General features: G+C 40.4%; 1 protein-coding gene across 2 annotated transcripts in view; it reads right to left on the bottom strand.

The window, feature by feature from the left end:
• LOC149251678 (glutathione gamma-glutamylcysteinyltransferase 1-like) overlaps positions 1 to 19,366 on the bottom strand; it is a 463,832-nt gene that overhangs the window by 82,715 nt on the left and 361,751 nt on the right. The window contains exon 8 of one of the 2 annotated variants that reach the window (XM_089459519.1): positions 17,397 to 17,447. The exons of the other annotated variant lie outside the window; for it this stretch is intronic. Coding sequence (XP_089315645.1) covers positions 17,397 to 17,447 — 51 coding nt within the window. The remainder of the gene's footprint in view (positions 1 to 17,396; positions 17,448 to 19,366) is intronic. 2 annotated transcript variants of the gene reach the window in all.

The raw sequence follows: 19,366 nt of genomic DNA, 5'->3' as shown, positions 1-19,366 counted from the left end.
CAGGAAAGAAGGAAGCTAAAGGTCAATCGAAGGAGAAATACACAGGAGCATTAAAGAGTTGAAGAATGAAGAAAGCCGAGACTGACTGCGCATAGGATCATTCATACAGCTCGGACCTGTGTTTGATAGTGATTCAGATGACAGTTCAAAAGATTATCTGAGTATGAACAGGGTTGTTTTTAAGTGAACGCACAATATAAAGCCACGACAGTCATTTCTCTGAAGTAGTCACTCCTAAAGCAGTAACCGCAATAGTGAGAACAGAGGCTCGAAACAGAGAATTATTTGGTGCAGACTTTTGAGGCTTAGTGCAGCTTATTGAAGACACATTGTTGAGAAGCCCTAGTTGTCCTTAGAGTTAATCTTGGAGACCATGATGCATTAATCATCATGAAGTGACCTTGGAGAAAGTGGTTGGGTAAATATGAAGAATAGTGGCGACACTTTCATGGTAAGACAAGGTTGTCATTGATAAAGTAATGTGGAGACTAAGTGAAGGCATTGTTGAAGATTGACAAGGCTCATTGAAGAAGATTTTGGGAGCTGTGAATTACTATAAAACATATCTAGACAAAGTATAGCAATGGGTTGGAGCCCAGAGGGTTGGTGCCTTGAAGGTTGGAGCCTCGAACAAACAAAGTAGGTGCCTTGAAGGATAGGGTTGGAGCCCTATATATTGTACTTGATTCATTATAAAGATTATATTAATAAAAGCATTTATTCCTATTGCTTATTTTGTGTTCTAAATATAATTGATTTAATTGGTAAAAGTAACAATTGAAAATAAATATTGATTCACCCCCCCTCTCAGTATTTCCAACATGGTCGATCCTTCCACCACTACTGGACGCAACAGTAGAGATGTTTGGGGACACGGAAAAGCTCATTGGAGCTCCTAGGACGAACAAGAGAGAACACAAACAACCAGACAGGTACCAACCATTGGTGGCACAGGTTGTACAACCTTCCAGTGATCAAGAGGTTGCACAGCATCAGGTGTGGATAGATGCCATGGTGGAAGAATATAACTCCATCATGACAAGCAATGTTTGGGAGATAGTGTCGAGGCCTATGGACATGTTAGTTGTGGGCTCTGGGTGGATCTATAGATCAAGTACGTTGCAGATGGTAGCATGGAGAAGCATAAGGCTAGGTTTGTGGCAATAGGGTATGCACAGAAAGAAGACATAGATTATGAGGAGACCTTCGCCCCAATTGCAAGATATACTTCTATCTGCTCGGTAATATCTATAACAGTGCAAATGGGATGGCATATTAGCCAAATGGACATTAAAACAACATTCTTGAACGGGGTGATAGAGGAGGAAGTACACATTGAACAACTAGAGGGCTTCGAGACACATGAGAGGCGCACGCATGTGTGCAGACTAAAGAAAGCTCTATACAAGCTCAAACAAGCTCCCAGGGCGTGTTATGGTCAAATTGATAGCTACTTGCAGTAGATGGGATTTGTCAAGAGTGATGTAAATCCCAATCTTTACTATCTCATGGTAGAGGGTGAGGCACTCATCCTAGTATTATATGTGGATGACCTTTTCTTGACTGGGTCATAAGAGCTCATAGAGGACTACAAGTGGAGCCTGGCAGCAGAATTTGACATGAAGGACTTGGGGTTGATGCATTACTTTCTAGGCTTGAAAGTATGGCAGAAGGACGGGGATATCTTCCTTGGTCAAGGGAGATATGCTACAGAGATTCTGAAGAGATTCAGGATGCAAGACTGTAAACCTATGTCTACGCCTATGATTATGAACTGGAGGAAGATCGATGCATCAGAGGATGAGGACGTTGACACAACCTTGCATAAACATCTTATCGATTCCCTCATGTATCTGATCAACACTCGGGAAAATATTTGCCTCCCAGTCAACACTCTTAGTCAATTCATGGTGGGTCCAAAGAGAGTGCATTACACAACAACAAGGTACATTCTGAGGTATTTGCACGACACAATCAAGTATGTTTTGAGGTACACTCGAGGTGATGGTGTCAGACTATGTGGAATCACAGATGTTGATTGAGCAAGCAGTTTAGTAGACATGAAGAGCACATCAGAGTGTTGCTTTAGCGTAGGATCAAGGGTTGTTTCTTAGTGCAGCAAGAAACAGAAGTCAGTGGCACTGAGCTCTGCAGAAGCAGAGTATATGGTAGCTAGCACAACCACGTGCAAAGTTATATGGCTTCGGAAGATGCTAGTGAGTCTGTTTAGTCAAGAGTTGGAGGTGACCAATATCTACTATGATAATCACAGTTGCGTCAGGCTCTCTAAAAATCCAATGTTTCATGATAGGTTGAAACACATAAACATCCGATACCACTTCATCAAAGACTGTGTGTAGCATGGAGCAATCCAACTACAATATGTTCCCACAAAAGAGCAGGTTGCAAATATACTCATGAAAGCTCTAGGGAGAGCTAAGTTCGTCTATTTCAGAGAATAAATGGGTATAGTGGAGAACCCTTTTCAGTAGCAGGAGGATCAGTGTCAAAGGCGCAGTCAGATCTTGAGAGATAGTTGCAGAGACTAGTTGTAGTCAGTTACTTGAGGGACGCAGAGATGGTTGGGCACAGACAGTAACTTAGTAGATAGTGTAGATACTAGTTGCAATCAGAGACTCAGGAGACAGTTGCAGAGCCAATACAGGGACATAATAGATCGATAGATTCAGTTGCAGTGGTTGCAGCAACAACAACAACATGAGATCAGATGTAGCGCAAGTAGAGTTGGCAGTAGTGCAGGGTGGGATAGTGCAATGTCAGCAACAATGCAGATGCAGGGTGATTCAGCTACAGAGTTAGCAGATAAATTAGAGTATGTGCAATGGCTTGAAGCTCAGTGACAAGATGTTACAAATGTCAGACATCAACAATGTGAGGGAAGATGTTACGAGAGAGAACACCTTCCTCACTAAGAGGGAGTGTTAGTTTTTGTAGCATCAGATGAGTGTTCTAGTCTCGATTTGTGTCTAAGAGACTAAGGAAAACGAGATCTTCAAAACCCAGAAAAGGTTTCACGAGATAAGCTTGTGAAATGCCTTAATTAAATTAATTTACTATCATTTAAATTTTTCCCAAGTCTAACTTAGGAAAGTTGGTTAATTAATAGGAATTAATTAAGGAAAGGTTAGCAAGCCATAGTGTTGGAATTTCTAAGTCTAACAGTTAGAAGCCCTTCATGTACTTTCTAATTTATTTCTGCCTACTTGTTTTGATTAATTAACAAGTTATTTACCATGTAAATACTGAAAATAAATACAAGTACATGCTCAACACATTACAAATCATCAACTGAAGGAAACAAAACAAGCACACAAGTGACACCGTTGTTTTTGGACCAATGTCCCGGAAAAAACCCAATGCGGGAAAATCGGTGCAGCTATCTGAGGATTTTATTATTATGCAGTTTCTGAAAACAATCTAGGTGCCAAAAACTGGCTCACCCAACAGAGAATAATCGCGGCAATAGTACCTCTAGTCAGAGACAGATGTTCCGAGTGAAACCCCACATAAACACTTTGATAACTTCCAGTTCCAATCTACCCCACGAAAACCCTAGCATCTGCCTCTAGGGACTGCATCAACCCTTCCTGGCCCAGTGTCAGCCCTGTTGACCTCTACTGGTCAACTACCCATGCAGTACATCCCCCTTTTCTTGGCAAAAAGGGGCAGCACCTGATCAGCATGTCCGTGCCATCCTGCCATCATCAGCAACTTGATCTTTTTGATTGTAAGCCCAGTCTGCATGTATTAATTGTAAATAATCTTAGCAGACATGAGTCATGTATGTAATTTGCCTAGGTGGACCTAACTTTCTGATGATAATCTACGTCCCGGAAGGTTTTTCGTCTCACCGATCCACGGATCGGCAGAGTTTTCCTTCAAACCTGACCCCAAAGCCGGGATGGACTTTGTCATTGGAATTTTAGGAGAATCCTAGTGTTTGATCTGCTAGATTATAGTTGAGTCGCAGAACTGGGTGATTTGTGAGGGTCTATGTTAAAGGGGTTTTCTCCCTTAAGATGTAAATTGTAAAAGTCATGATGTAATGTGTCCTGAGGGTCGAAAAATGTTTTAACTCCCCTCATGAGTCCTAAGTCCTAGGTCCTAGGTGATGTTTTCCGAAGGCTTAGTTCGAGGATCCATTTTAGAATAAATTAAAAAAAAAAAAAAAAAATTAAAAAATGAATAAATATAAAAAATTAAAAAATAAAGCAAAAAACCTAACTAATAAAATAATAATATTTTAAGTGAATAAATCGACGGATGAGATCAAGAGATGTCTTGATCCTCATCAACGTTCGAGATCATTTCTGCATGGATCACTCAAACTAGCCGTTGGAGGCATTTCCTTTACGTAGGGTGCTAGGGGTCATTTCAGTTTATCTGATCTGTGAGTCTGTACTGAAAAAGCTCTCTTGTAATCTGATTTCTGGTTAATAAAAGAAGACTTTGGGGTCCAAATCGTACTGGTGTTACTCTCTGGGATTGCTGTGAGATCTTTAATTTTCTGCATATTTCAGTTTTCAGCCATTAGTCATAGCTTGTTTTTAGAGTATTGTGAGCACAGGTATCTTGTTCACTTGTTAGGGTTTGAGTGTTGCTAGGGTTTCTGAAATAATGGCAGGTATCTCCATTATTTCTTGAGATCTAGTAGCATTCTCTCTCTCTTTGCTGATGGCTGCTTGAGATGTGCAGGAAAACCTTCTAGTAGAGAATATTGGTGGGCGTTTGGGGAAGTTCTCGGCTGAACCAGCCGACTCCCACAGGCTTTTCTTTGCAGAGCCCAGCTGATTTTGGCCCTGGGTTAATCATTTAAAGTTTATTTCTTGTTTTGCATGAGAGATTTTCTTTCTGTTCACAGCAGAATTTAAGTTTTCTGATATTTCGAAAATATTACTGCTGTTATTGCTAAATCTGGCATTTCAGGAGCCACAATTTGTACATTAATCAGCTGTCTAGGGTTTTATTTTTAAATTTTTGATTTTTTACAGTTTTCACTAGGGTTTTGTTTTTCTTTTGTGTTTGCAGGTATAGGGTTTTTCTTCAAGGGATTACGAAATATAAATTTGTGAGGAGCTTCACTGTTTTCTGGGCAGTCGGCTTGCCTGTTCACGCATATTATTACCCTGTGCTCGCTGCTCTTCAATGCAGTCTCACTCCTATCTATCTCAGCAGCCTGCCATTTTCCCACACCCATCCGAAAGCAAAATCGTTTCCCTTCATTGGCAAATTTTAAATAGCGGCGTGAAAAATTTTCTGAATCAAAAGCCTGGAAATCTCTAAAGCGGTTTTATGAATCTACGATTTTGCAGGCATCACGTGTTAAAGCCATCATACGCCTGAAATCGAAGTTGCCAAGCGCTGTCGTCTGGTGACTTAGCCTGCGTCTGCCGTCGACTGTGCACCAAACCGAATTTTTTGCTGCGTTCATATGTGAGAGCTCTCAGAAAACGCCCAGGAAATCGTGTTTTGATTGAGCCAGGTTCCAATGTTCGTTGCTTTCATCAGATTTCGGTCGCTGGAGGCTTCAAAACGGTGGTGAATAGATACATATGCTCAACGCATGAAAACGTCAGTTGCCTCAGCGTGAATATCCGTCTAGGCGAGGTATGTATGCGCACGTGCGCGGTGACAGGTAAATCGAATTTCCATTGTGCATATTTGAGTTTCTGCGTGGTTAAGCGTTAGTCTAGGGTTAAAGTCTCCGCCGTAAATCCTGCAAGCAGTGAAACGAAAGCACGTTTTTCCTTTGATTGGTTATGTTAGCCGTTAGCATATGGTAGTATATCACATAAAATAAAATCGAAAAAAGAAATTTCAATGCGTTTTAATTTTTAGCGTAGGCAAGAGTCGTATCATAGTTTGATTTTTAAGATTTTAACTTTAGTTTTTTTGGTTAGATTTTGTTTTTTGATTTCGTTTCTTTTAAAAATATATTATGAAAATAAAATTGCGGTTTGCCTTTTAACGTAGATTTTTTAAATTTATATAGTTTGTTTTATTTTTTAATGTTTAGATTTAGCTTTTAGTAGGATTAACTTTTAGATTTTCATTTTTAGATTTTATTTAAAAAAAAAAAAAAAAATTTAGACTTAGTTTTATTTTTAATATAGTTTAGTTTTAGATTCATTTTTAGATTTCATTTTTTAACTTTTGTTTAATATTTTATTTTATAAAAAAAAAAAAAAATTGAGAAATAAAAATTTTGTGGAAAATTTATTTTGCCAGTTTCAGTGGTTTTCATGTTATATCCTTCATGCTGAGATCTAAGTTTTCAAGTCGGGATACGAAATTGATATCTGGTTAATGGTTTATGATCCGTGGTGGTTTAAAGCATTCATTTTTTTTTTTGAAAATTCTCAATTGTTGGATATCGTTTTGGTCATTCTAAGAGCATTGTGATTTAGCTGATGATAGATGATTGTTGTTCATGGTCCATATTTTTATATCATTTAACAAGTAATCATTTTAATAACAATCTCTTAAGGCACTGGTCTGCTCAATTAATCAAATCCATCGAGTGCTTTTTATATCATATCTCGTGTCTCCCAACCAACTGGTCGATAGTTGGCCTCATCATCTCTCAGGGTCTACCCCCCTTAGCCGCGGGAGACAGGCTTAAACGGAGGGATCGGGGATCAAAGTGACAGCCCCCGGTCTGAGCGTTGTCGTGTCAATCCGCGCGACAACATTTTTTGGCGCCGTTGTCGGGGACACTTTGTTCTCGGTGTTTCAAACGACAATCATTCATCTTCTCATCTTTCTCATCTCTCAGTTGAGCTGGCAGAATCAATATTTTGGCATCTTTTCATCACATATCAGCAGTGCCTCTTGGGTTTGTTTCCTGTTTGGGTGGCGACTCCACTTTCTCATTTTTCCCAGACAAGAAGCTTTCCTCATATCTGCTTGTGGTTACTTTTTGGATCCTAGAATCAGATTCATTGTTCAAGTGGCGACTCCACTTCTCTCATCTCTTAATTCTCTTGAGTAGAAATCTCTTTCTATCATCCATTTGATCCCTTGTTGTTCATCATGGATTATTCATGTAAACCATGTCATTTTACTAATAATCTCCATGATCTTCCGAAAGAGGCCATTTCTAAATTGTTTAAGTTCTCGGGTGATAATCCGGTCGCTGTTAGACATCATTTAAACATGTTTACTTGTGTAATGACCATATATTGTAGACTTCCTCAATATAATCATGAAGATTTCAAGATGCGTCTATTTGTCCATTCTTTAGAGGGTGATGCCTTGAATTGGTTTAATAATTTTCCTAATGATTTTTTCACTTCTTTACAAGACATTCTCAATGCTTTTAAAGATAGATATGATAGTCCAAACAGCTTGCCTTCTGCCCCTAAAATTGTGCAACAGAAAGAAAGAGTTCAAGATCAGAATATGTCATCAACCGGAACTATTGCAGATCAAGTTCATGATAGTGAAAAATCAGGGATAGATGACAATGAAAAGGAAGAGCAAAAGCAAATAATACAAGATTTAATGACGCTGGTGAAAAATATGGAAAGCAACCAAACTAATCTTATCAATGATGTTAAAACTTTACGCACCCATCTGGAAAAACGTAATAAGGAGATTGAGGACACGCAAAATCAAGATGCTAAGGAAATTGAGGCCATGAAAACTAAACATGAAACAGAAATTGGAAACATGCAAGAGAATCATGAAGAAGAAATAAATTCCATGCAGCATTGCTTGATGAACATAAAGGAAGAAAATGTTAAAGTAATAAAAGACATGGAAGAACATCATGCTAGACAAATTAGTGCTATAAAGGTTGAACACTCTAGACAGATGGATGCCATTAGAATACAGGTTCGAAAGTTTCAGCAATTGGAAGATGAAAGAAACCTGGTAACATCAATAGATCAGGAACCTTCTCATTTGTTGCAACAAGCTCCATCTTATTATGAGGAGGTTATTAGTTCAGTTGAAAGATGGTTGATTGAAGATGGACTTAAGAATGATAAAGATCAGATGCGGGCTAAAGAAAGACATATCACGCATACTTCATCTGATAGTTTTGAGACAGAAAGTTCCAGATCATCAGTAATTCATCCTGCCAGAAAGAAAAAGCGCAAGAGGAAGAAAATGAGAAGAAGAAGATTTGACGCATCAGACAGCCGCGAGCAGCTTGATTTTCCGATAGGAAAGAGTCCTACCATATGCAAAATTGGACATGGCACATCCGACAAGCAGCCGACAGATTTGCCTGAAAGCAAGCAAATGCTCAGTATGCACTATATTGAACACATCTGATGCCGTAGGGCATCCTTTGTATCGTATTTCTAACCCTACTCGTTTTTTCCGCATTTTTATTTCTGCTTTAGATAGTTAATAAATGAAGAGCTTTTTTCTTTCCTGTACTTAATGTATATGCTGATTTTTGGATGGACGCTACTTATTTTTGTGTTGTATGGATGCAGATTCTGGATTCTCACATTCCTGCAAGCAGCAACGTGTCCCCAAGTAGAGCCAGATGTTGACCTCTACTGGTCAACTACCCATGCAGTACATCCCCCTTTTCTTGGCAAAAAGGGGCAGCACCTGATCAGCATGTCCGTGCCATCCTGCCATCATCAGCAACTTGATCTTTTTGATTGTAAGCCCAGTCTGCATGTGTTAATTGTAAATAATCTTAGCAGACATGAGTCATGTATGTAATTTGCCTAGGTGGACCTAAATTTCTGATGATAATCTACGTCCCGGAAGGTTTTTCGTCTCACCGATCCACGAATCGGCAGAGTTTTCCTTCAAACCTGACCCCAAAGCCGGGATGGACTTTGTCATTGGAATTTTAGGAGAATCCTAGTGTTTGATCTGCTAGATTATAGTTGAGTCGCAGAACTGGGTGATTTGTGAGGGTCTATGTTAAATGGGTTTTCTCCCTTAAGATGTAAATTGTAAAAGTCTTGATGTAATGTGTCCTGAGAGTCGAAAAATGTTTTAACTCCCCTCATGAGTCCTAAGTCCTAGGTCCTAGGTGATGTTTTCCGAAGGCTTAGTTCGATGATCCATTTTAGAATAAATTAAAAAAAAAAAAAAATTAAAAAATGAATAAATATAAAATAATAAAAAATTAAAAAATAAAGCAAAAAACCTAACTAATAAAATAATAATATTTTAAGTGAATAAATCGACGGATGAGATCAAGAGATGTTTTGATCCTCATCAATGGTCGAGATCATTTCTGCATGGATCACTCAAACTAGCCGTTGGAGGCATTTCCTTTAAGTAGGGTGCTAGGGGTCATTTCAGTTTATCTGAAGAGTGAGTCTGTACTGAAAAAGCTCTCTTGTAATCTGATTTCTGGTTAATAAAAGAAGACTTTGGGGTCCAAATCGTGCTGGTGTTACTCTCTGGGATTGCTGTGAGATCTTTAATTTTCTGCATATTTCAATTTTCAGCCATTAGTCATAGCTTGTTTTTAGAGTATTGTGAGCACAGGTATCTTGTTCACTTGTTAGGGTTTGAGTGTTGCTAGGGTTTCTGAAATAATGGTAGGTATCTCCATTATTTCTTGAGATCTAGCAGCATTCTCTCTCTCTTTGCTGATGGTTGCTTGAGATGTGCAGGAAAACCTTCTAGTAGAGAATATTGGTGGGCGTTTGGGGAAGTTCTCGGCTGAACCAGCCGACTCCCACAGGCTTTTCTTTGCAGAGCCCAGCTGATTTTGGCCCTGGGTTAATCATTTAAAGTTTATTTCTTGTTTTGCATGAGAGATTTTCTTTCTATTCACAGCAGAATTTAAGTTTTCTGATATTTCGAAAATATTACTGCTGTTATTGCTAAATCTGGCATTTCAGGGGCCACAATTTGTACATTAATCAGCTGTCTAGGGTTTTATTTTTAAATTTTTTATTTTTTACAATTTTCACTAGGGTTTTGTTTTTCTTTTGTGTTTGCAGGTATAGGGTTTTTCTTCAAGGGATTACGAAATATAAATTTGTGAGGAGCTTCACTGTTTTCTGGGCAGTCGGCTTGCCTGTTCACGCATATTATTACCCTGTGCTCGCTGCTCTTCAATGCAGTCTCACTCCTATTTAGCTCAGCGGCCTGCCATTTTCCCACACCCATCCGAAAGCAAAATCGTTTCCCTTCATTGGCAAATTTTAAATAGCGGCGTGAAAATTTTTCTGAATCAAAAGCCTGGTAATCTCTGAAGCGGTTTTATGAATCATACGCCTGAAATCGAAGTTGCCAAGCGCTGCCGTCTGGTGACTTAGCCTGCGTCTGCCGTCGACTGTGCACCAAACCGAATTTTTTTTTGCTGCGTTCACACTCAGAAAACGCCCAGGAAATCGTGTTTTGTTGAGCCAAATTTTCGTTGCTTTCATCAGTGGTGATTTCGGTCGCTGGAGGCTTCAAAACGGTGGTGAATAGATACATATGCTCAACGCATGAAAACGTCAGTTGCCTCAGCGTGAATATCCGTCTAGGCGAGGTATGTATGCGTAGATCTTTCACGCGCGCGGTGACAGGTAAATCGAATTTCCATTGTGCATATTTGAGTTTCTGCGTGGTTAAGCGTTAGTCTAGGGTTAAAGTCTCTGCCGTCAATCCTGCAAGCAGTGAAACGAAAGCACGTTTTTCCTTTGATTGGTTATGTTAGCCGTTAGCATATGGTAGTATATCACATAAAATAAAATCGAAAAAAGAAATTTCAATGCGTTTTAATTTTTAGCGTAGGCAAAAGTCGTATCATAGTTTGATTTTTAAGATTTTAACTTTAGTTTTTTTGGTTAGATTTTGTTTTTTGATTTCGTTTCTTTTAAAAATATATTATGAAAATAAAATTGCGGTTTGCCTTTTAACGTAGATTTTTTAAATTTATATAGTTTGTTTTATTTTTTAATGTTTAGATTTAGCTTTTAGTAGGATTAACTTTTAGATTTTATTTAAAAAAAAATAATAATAATAATAATAATTTAGACTTAGTTTTATTTTTAATATAGTTTAGTTTTAGATTCATTTTTAGATTTCATTTTTTAACTTTTGTTTAATATTTTATTTTATAAAAAACAAAAAAAAAAAATTGAGAAATAAAAATTTTGTGGAAAATTTATTTTGCCAGTTTCAGTGGTTTTCATGTTATATCCTTCATGCTGAGATCTAAGTTTTCAAGTCGGGATACGAAATTGATATCTGGTTAATGGTTTATGATCCGTGGTGGTTTAAAGCATTCATTTTTTTTTTTTGAAAATTCTCGATTGTTGGATATCGTTTTGGTCATTCTAAGAGCATTGTGATTTAGTTGATGATAGATGATTGCTGTTCATGGTCCATATTTTTATATCATTTAACAAGTAATCGTATTAAGAACAATCTCTTAAGGCACTGGTCTGCTCAATTAATCAAATCCATCGAGTGCTTTTTATATCGTATCTCGTGTCTCCCAACCAACTGGTCGACAGTTGGCCTCATCATCTCTCAGGGTCTACCCCTCTTAGCCGCGGGAGACAGACTTAAACGGAGGGATCGGGATCAGAGTGACAGCCCCCGGTCTGAGCATTGTCGTGTCAATCCGCGCGACAACAAGCCCAATAACCCCTGCGTCAACCTCTGGAGGCACTGCGTCAGCCTATAGAGCCTCTGCGTCACCCACACTAGCTCTCTAAGGCAGTGCATAGCTCCTAGTTACTTCTACGTGGGCCCTAGGTGGCTTTACATTGTCTCTGGCTGGCTTTGCGTCCCTCTCTCTCAGCTTCTGCGTTGATTCTCCCAGTACCCTTTCTGCCTCTCTGCTTCTGTATTCACTGCCCCTCAGCTGCAACTCTGATCACTCTTTCGACTTCCTCAGCAAACCCTGCCCCAGAAAATCGAAATCTTGATCAACTCAGTGTGTTCTCCAAGTTACCCTCAAGCCTCCTCTTATACTTTTCTTGTTGACAATTCAGCGGCCAAGATTAAGTCCCTAATCAACGGCTAAGATTAGATTTGGCTTGATCCATTACTTTTGGACCATTCTAACTCAGTTTTATATTAATTCACATTAATATTTTATTTTCCCTAAGTTTAGACTTAGGGACGCCATTAAAATATTAATTATTTTAATATCTCTCAAACTGGTTAGATTTTGACCAAACCATTTTTGGGTCTTGGAGATCTCATGTGCTTTAGCCTCTCCACCAATTTTTGTGGCTAGAGCACATCTGATACTACCCCAAATCAACACTCCCTCTTAGCGAGGACTGTGCTCTAGTAATACTCCTCACTGAGCATCACCCTGATCATCCGACATCGGTCCCTATGCTGATGCTAGGCTTGCTGCCCAACATCCTCTGCACTGCTACCCATCGCCATGCCACTGCCACTGCTGCATCTGTACAACAGCGCCCTCTACATCTGTGCTGCAACCCATGGCCCTGGGACTGCCACTCCTACATCTGCACTGCAACCCCTCTCATCATGCTGCCCATAGCACTGCCACTACTAACTGCTGCACTACAACTCAGTTACTGAGAAGTAACTAACTGATCTCCCAACTCTGACATCTTTGTTAAGCTATAGACACCCTCGATGCTAAAACTCCCTCTGTCACAAACAAGTGCTCCCTCTTTGACCTCTGCGTTGCTGCAACAACTCCATGCATCTCGCACTGTTGCCTCACGTTGTCCTGAGACTCCTGCAATATAGCCCTCTCAGTCACTCCATCCGCATCTATCTTTATCGACATCCGCCAGTCTTACTACTCCTCTTCGGGGCTCTCGTAGCAAGGTATAATCCAAGAGGTTGGGTACCTCGAGGATCTTGCCCCTCATCGCCTGTAGTCCGTCTGACTACAACTCGATGTCTCCCCACTTCCGCTCAAGTGGCGTGTGAGCACTCATGGCACAGTCATCATTTGTCTCCAATTCCTTCTCCGCCCTTGCTGGCGCAGCCTTGGTCTCGGAAGCCTCTCCCTTGCTCTTCTTCCTCGGACACTGGCTCGCATAGTGACCCAGTTCCCCACAGTTGAAGCATTTGACCTTGGAGAGGTCCTTCTTCTTCCATTTCTCCTACTTTCCCTCAAATGCTAGGGCAGCATCCTCCTCTTCCTCCTTCTTGATTCTGATCCCCTTGCCGCTGCTTCCCGCCTTGCTTAGCCTTCTGATCTCTTCTTGGCGAAGAGCCGCCCACATTTCCTCCCAATCTGGAAGGGTCGCCCTGCCCAGTATGCTTTGGAAAAACACCTCCCAATCTTCTGAGACTGCGTTCAGGGCTGTTCTCACCATCAATTCTTGATCTGGCGTGGCTCCTATGGAAGTCAGCTGATCCCGGATCTCCTTCAATCACCCAAGGAAGGGCTTGATCTGTTCTCCCTTCTGCATCTGGTATGACCGCAACTGATTTTCAAGTAGCATCTTCCTATGCATGGAAGTATCTCACCATCACTTCTTGATCTGGCATGGCTCCTGTGGAAGTCAACTGATCCCGGATCTCCTTCAATCAATCGAGGAAGGGGTCAATCTGTTCTCCCTTCTGCATCTGGTATGACTGCAACTGATTTTCTAGTAGCATCTTCCTATGCACGGAAGTATGCTGATACAACTTCTTTAGGGCCTTCCACATCTCATTTGCTATATTTTTCTTGGCAATGTGTGGTACCACATGGTCCTTGACCCCATCAAGGATGATGCTCTTGGCCCTCGCCATTGCATCTTTGTACTTATCGTTATTAGCCAGGTCAACTAGGACCACTATTGTCCTCAAGGCAAATTGCTTGAGACAGTTCCTGTCTAGAACGAATAAGATTTTGGCTTTCCAAACTATGAAGTTTGAGGCTCCATCCAGTCTATCCTGGTCTCTTACCCCGTTCACTGCCATCTCGCTGCTCCTTTACTTCCCTTTTGGAAGTTCTCGGTGTGACTCCCTCTGAGCATCAATTTCCTTCCTAGAAACCCCTCTGCCAATGTTAAGATGGCCCCACTGCGATCCTTAGTGCAGCTGCACCACTGATTTGGATTTCTTGGAGAGAAATCCTCCGTAGCAACTCCCTCCTCCTTGGTCTTGCCCTGTTAGGTACTGTTCTGACTACAGTACCCCACCAGCTTCGCTCTGTAACTTACCCACAGCCTCCTAAGCCCCAATAAACTGAAGGTTAGAGCTTATAGGCTCTCCACAATCCCGGCACCAACAAAATTTGCAACACCTGGCCACGAGCATCAATCCTTCCTGACTGAGAAAGATGACTGGGCACTGCCTAGGTTGAGTCTACTCCCCTCTGCCACTGCATTGATTCTCTTCCCGACTCAAACTTGATGACGCAAGCACTGTGTCACCCCTTCCTTATTGCTTCTCTACTAGGAACAACTTCTGTCACTCAGGACAACTATTTTCTGCTGTTGCTTCTCTGCTTGGCTGATGTCCTCAGTTCTCCTGTGATCTGCAACCACACTCTGATAACATGTTGGAATTTCTAAGTCTAACTATTAGAAACCCTTCATGTACTTTCTGATTTATTTTTGCCTACTTGTTCTCAGTAATTAACAAGTTATTTACCATGTATATACTGAAAATAAATACAAGTACATGCTCAGCACATTACATATCAACAACTGAAGGAAACAAAACAAGCACACAAGTGACACCATTGCTTTTGGACTAATGTCCCCGGAAAAACCCAATGTGGGAAAGCCGGTGCAACTATCTGAAGGTTTTATTATTATGCAGTTTTTGAATACAATCTGGTGACAAAAACCAGCTCACCCAACAAAGAATAATCTCGGTAGTAGTACCTCTCAGTCGGAGACAGATGTTCCAGTTGAAACCCAGGGTAAACACTTCGACAACTTCCAACTCCAATCTGCCCCACAAAAACCTCAACGTCTGCCTCTAGGGACTGTGTCATCCCTTCCTGGCCCAGCGTCAACCCAATAACCCCTACGTCAACCTCTGGAGGCACTGTGTTAGCCTCTAGAGCCTCTGCGTCACCCACACTAGCTCTCTGAGGCACTACGCAACACCTGGCTGCCTCCGTGTCGGCCCTAGCTGGCTCTGCATACCTCTCTCCTGGCTTCTGTGCTAATTCTCCCGGTACCCTCTCTGCCTCTCTGCTTCTGTATTCACTGCCCCTCAGCTGCAACTCTGATCACTCTTTCTACTTCCTCAGCAAACCCTGCCCCAGAAAATCGAAATCTTGATCAACTCGATGTGTTCTCCAAGTGACCCTCAAGCCTCCTCTTATACTTTTTTCATTGACAATTCAACGGCCGAGATTAAGTCCCTAATCAACGGCTAATATTAGATTTGGCTTGATCCATGTCTTTTGGACCATTCTAACTCAGATTTATATTAATTCACATTAATATTTTATTTTCCCTAAGTTTAGACTTAAGGTCTCCATTAAAATATTAATTATTTTAATATCTCCCAAACTAGTTAGATTCTGCCCAAACCATTTATGGGTCCTGGAAATCACATGTTCTTTAACCTCTCCACCAATTTTTGTGGCTAGAGCACATCCGATGCTACCCCAAATCAACATCTAGAAACTCACATAGATTCAGTTTGAGATGATCTTAGCCATCGATAATGATTTAATCATGGTCCTTGGCAATCCAACGGAAGATTACAAGAGTAGGTCGATGGGGATAAAGAAGATACACTTGAACATAGCAGCGAGACACAGGGATAGCGAGTTCCTTGGCAGATCAAGCTATCCCATTGTAGAGTTTCAGCCAAAAGGACGCAGAATTAAGAGGGAGCAGCAACAAAGATTTGCGGTCAAGTTCTAGTGCTGGAAAGCCAGCAGAAAGGAGGCCGCATATTTCCACAGAGAGTGTTAAATTATGGTATGTTCTATGCTTAAAACAGTTTACTTCTTTTCTTCTTATTAGCCATTGTTTAGCAATCACATAAACATAAAGTACAGTGCAGATAGAACATTAAAAGATCGACCGAAAACAAGCCAAGACAAGAGACACCAGATGTGGCAGCTAGCCAGGGACAAACCCCAATGCAGGGAAACCCTTTGATCAAATCTTCTTTTATCTTCAATAATTCAGCAGAGAGAGAGAGATAGTACAATATCACTAATCAGTGATTTACAACAGCAGTAATGAAACCCTTGAACAGCAATAGCAAAAGGGATCAATCAGCTCCAAAAATGTCCTCAAGATAACCTAGGAGAAATCAGTCTCAATTAGACGTAGTGGCAGCCCAAAATAGTAAAAGTAAGATGGTCAAAACAGCAGTGAATGCTACAGCATACTACAGCCAGCCCTAACCAGTCAACGTTGTCATAAATGTGCCCTCAAACAATCAACGCAGACTTGTTCATCTCTTCGGCTAGCCTAGGAGAGGCTGCCCACACAATGTCGTAGTAAATGGAGGCAATATGCTGGTCAACGCAGGCCTAAACCACTTGTTGCACCTTCCTGCGTCCTTGCTGCCCTAACTACATCCTCCTCCAATACTGCCCTAGTTGCGTCCTCTTTCCCACGTGAGATCTGCATCCTCCTTCCTTTGTATGACAACGAAGAGATGAGAGGATGATATGAGTTGAGATAATGACTCAAGCTCTCCTCTATTTATATGCAACGCTGGGCAAGAGTGCCACACACTTCACTGCTGGCCGACCTTGACAATTTGTCAAGTAATTACAAATAAATTCATATGTCCATAAATACTTGTCAGAATCGGATCATCTTTCGATCAATCCTACACCTCTCAACAAGAGGAATCTAGGAAAAATATCAATTGCCATAAATGAGGTGACGCACATAGAGTTTGGCCCTAGTTGCCAATTTTAACAGAGAGGCTATGCTCGGCCTGCGCAAGAGCTTCATTGAGGTAGTTCGATTCAGCCAAAGAGGAGTTTGATTCAGGTGCTAGAGGACGAGAAAATTTGCAGTAAGCCAAGAAAATTGATTCTAGTGGCAGAGCCAGGCAGATTGAGGCACATCGAACCAGACCCAGCTAGTGCGAGTTACAAGTTGCACAAAGGTAGTGCAATAAACTGCGCAGGGGTTGCCAAGTGCTAGTTCGAGTGGCCAGTAAGAGGTTGAATTGCCTGTGGATAAGGGAAATTTCCCCTCAGATTTTTGTAACAACATTTTTGCTGGAGGATTGTTGGTTTGGCATCCAGATTTATGTACTCAAATTTTGTTGCTACATAATTAAATAAAACCCTGATCTGCTACATTGGTCTTCCCTTCAGGGTTTTCTGGTGACTATTGTCCAAAAATATTGGTGTCATTTCATTTTGTGTGTGCATCTATTTTCTCAGTTTCAGTTTTATTTTCCGCAGCATAATTTTATTGTGAAGAATTGCAGTGGATTTATTGGTTATTTGTCGTAATAAATAAATTGCATAATTAATTAGTTAGAAGAATAAATTTTCAGTTGCTGAAATTTCAAAGGAATTTTCACACCTGGATCATACTAGATGATAGTCCACACATCACTATCATAGCCACACATCTCTGTCATAGAGGCAATGTCACATCATCATTGTCAAAGACATACTATCACAACATCATTGTCAATGAGACACTGTAACAACCATACAAGGTCACTGTCACATCACTTCCATTGAAGGTCACTACTATTCAAAGTCACTGCCAAATCACTACCATATAGGGTTATTGCCAACCATCATACAACTAGTTTACTATCATATATCAAGGTTTGTTGCGATGTCAAGATTATTGCCATATCACAAAGTAATTGCTATACTGCCATGTCAAGATTACTGCCATATCAAAGTTCATTTCCATACAAAGTTTATTGTAATATGATATTATCACTGTCAACACATGTCATAGCCATACAACATATTGCCTTATATTATGAGGTCACTTCTCATGGATCTCAGTCACATAACTTATGTTATTCATGGTCTTACTGTATATAGTTCATTGTCCATACATCATGTGGCGAGCCACAAGAGCTACAAGGTATGAGTCGTAATATAGATGCAAGCCATAACATAAATAATACGAACCATAACCTAAGGTATTTGAACCATAACATAAAGTGTGTGAGCCTCAAAATAGATGCGAGCCATACCAAGAGTATGATGTGAACCACAACACTTCATATGTGAGCCACGAGCCATATAATGCTAACCACTATGAGGACGTGACCCATACTATATAGAATGTGGACCACTGGTAAGAGTGGGCCATAGTGTACAGAGTGCGAACTACTCAGAAATAAATGCGACACTGTAGAATTGAGCCATAAAGATCAAGGTATAGAAACATATGTGATGCATAGAGTATAGCGATAGAAGATATAAAGATGCCACAATGTCATTGTAATATGTGTCATAGAGATAAATGAGCAACAGTAATGCAATACCACAAAGCCAATGAGAATGTGAGTCATTTTTATAGCGAGCAATTGTAGAATGTGGGCCATTGTAAAATAGATACGGTCCATGAGCCACTCGTATACAAAAAATGCGAACCATAGGTGATACAAGTTGGACCTCTGTAATGCGATGCTACAGGGAATACAAATCGGATCTCTATAATGCGATGGCAAAGGGAATACAAATTGAACCAATCAGAATATCAACACGCTATCGTAATTGGGAGAGAGTCAATGATTGAGAGTGAGTCACATAATTGAGAGTGAGTCATTGAGATTTGATACGATGTAATGATCCAAATTTACAACGAATAACAAAGATATGTACAAGGAAGCAACAACAATAAACAAATTCCAAACATGCACATCAAAATACACAAGAAATTGAGCCAAACAAACTAATGCAGGAATCTAAGTACATAAACAACAAGGAATAATAGAATCTAGGCCTGCTATGCGAGCTAAGCAAACCCCAAGTGAGATCTCACTAATCCAACTGCTAGAAATGGCTCCCACAAAATCTGCACACTGCCCAGAAATTTTGCTAACTGTTGTTGGAAGGAAACTGAAATTATGACCTCAATAATGCCTGAATCGATCTGAAATTGCAGCCACAGACTCCTCTCCTATAACCCAGAAAAGACCCAGAAAAGGTTTGGCCTAACTCCAAGCCAAAATCGCACCCACAATGTGATGCAAACTGCCCAACAAACCAACAATACACCCTACTATAAGAATGTATGATTCTGGCCTGAATACTACCCAGAAAATTCTATAAAATTAGCTATAGACTCCTCACACCCAGACCAACAAAACCCAGAAATTGTTTGGGTTGATTCCAACTGACCCAAAACACCCAAATTTGGATGAAATTCCTAGCAAATGGGTTCTGCGTCCCACCTAGAATATCTGTTGCAATTTAGCTCCAATTTCCTCCCTCAGCTGCTGGAATTTCCCTTGCAAAATTCCTCCGGAAATGAACAAGAAATCTCAACACAACTCCTGCACAAAATCTCAACTTTAATTT

Source organism: Pinus tabuliformis, chromosome 7 (genome assembly GCF_031772625.1).
Source record: "Pinus tabuliformis cultivar Carrire ecotype Pingquan chromosome 7, CPIR1, whole genome shotgun sequence".
Lineage (NCBI taxonomy): Eukaryota > Viridiplantae > Streptophyta > Pinopsida > Pinales > Pinaceae > Pinus > Pinus tabuliformis.
Note: the sequence above shows the minus strand (reverse complement) of the source record. Positions and strands in the feature narration are given on the sequence as shown.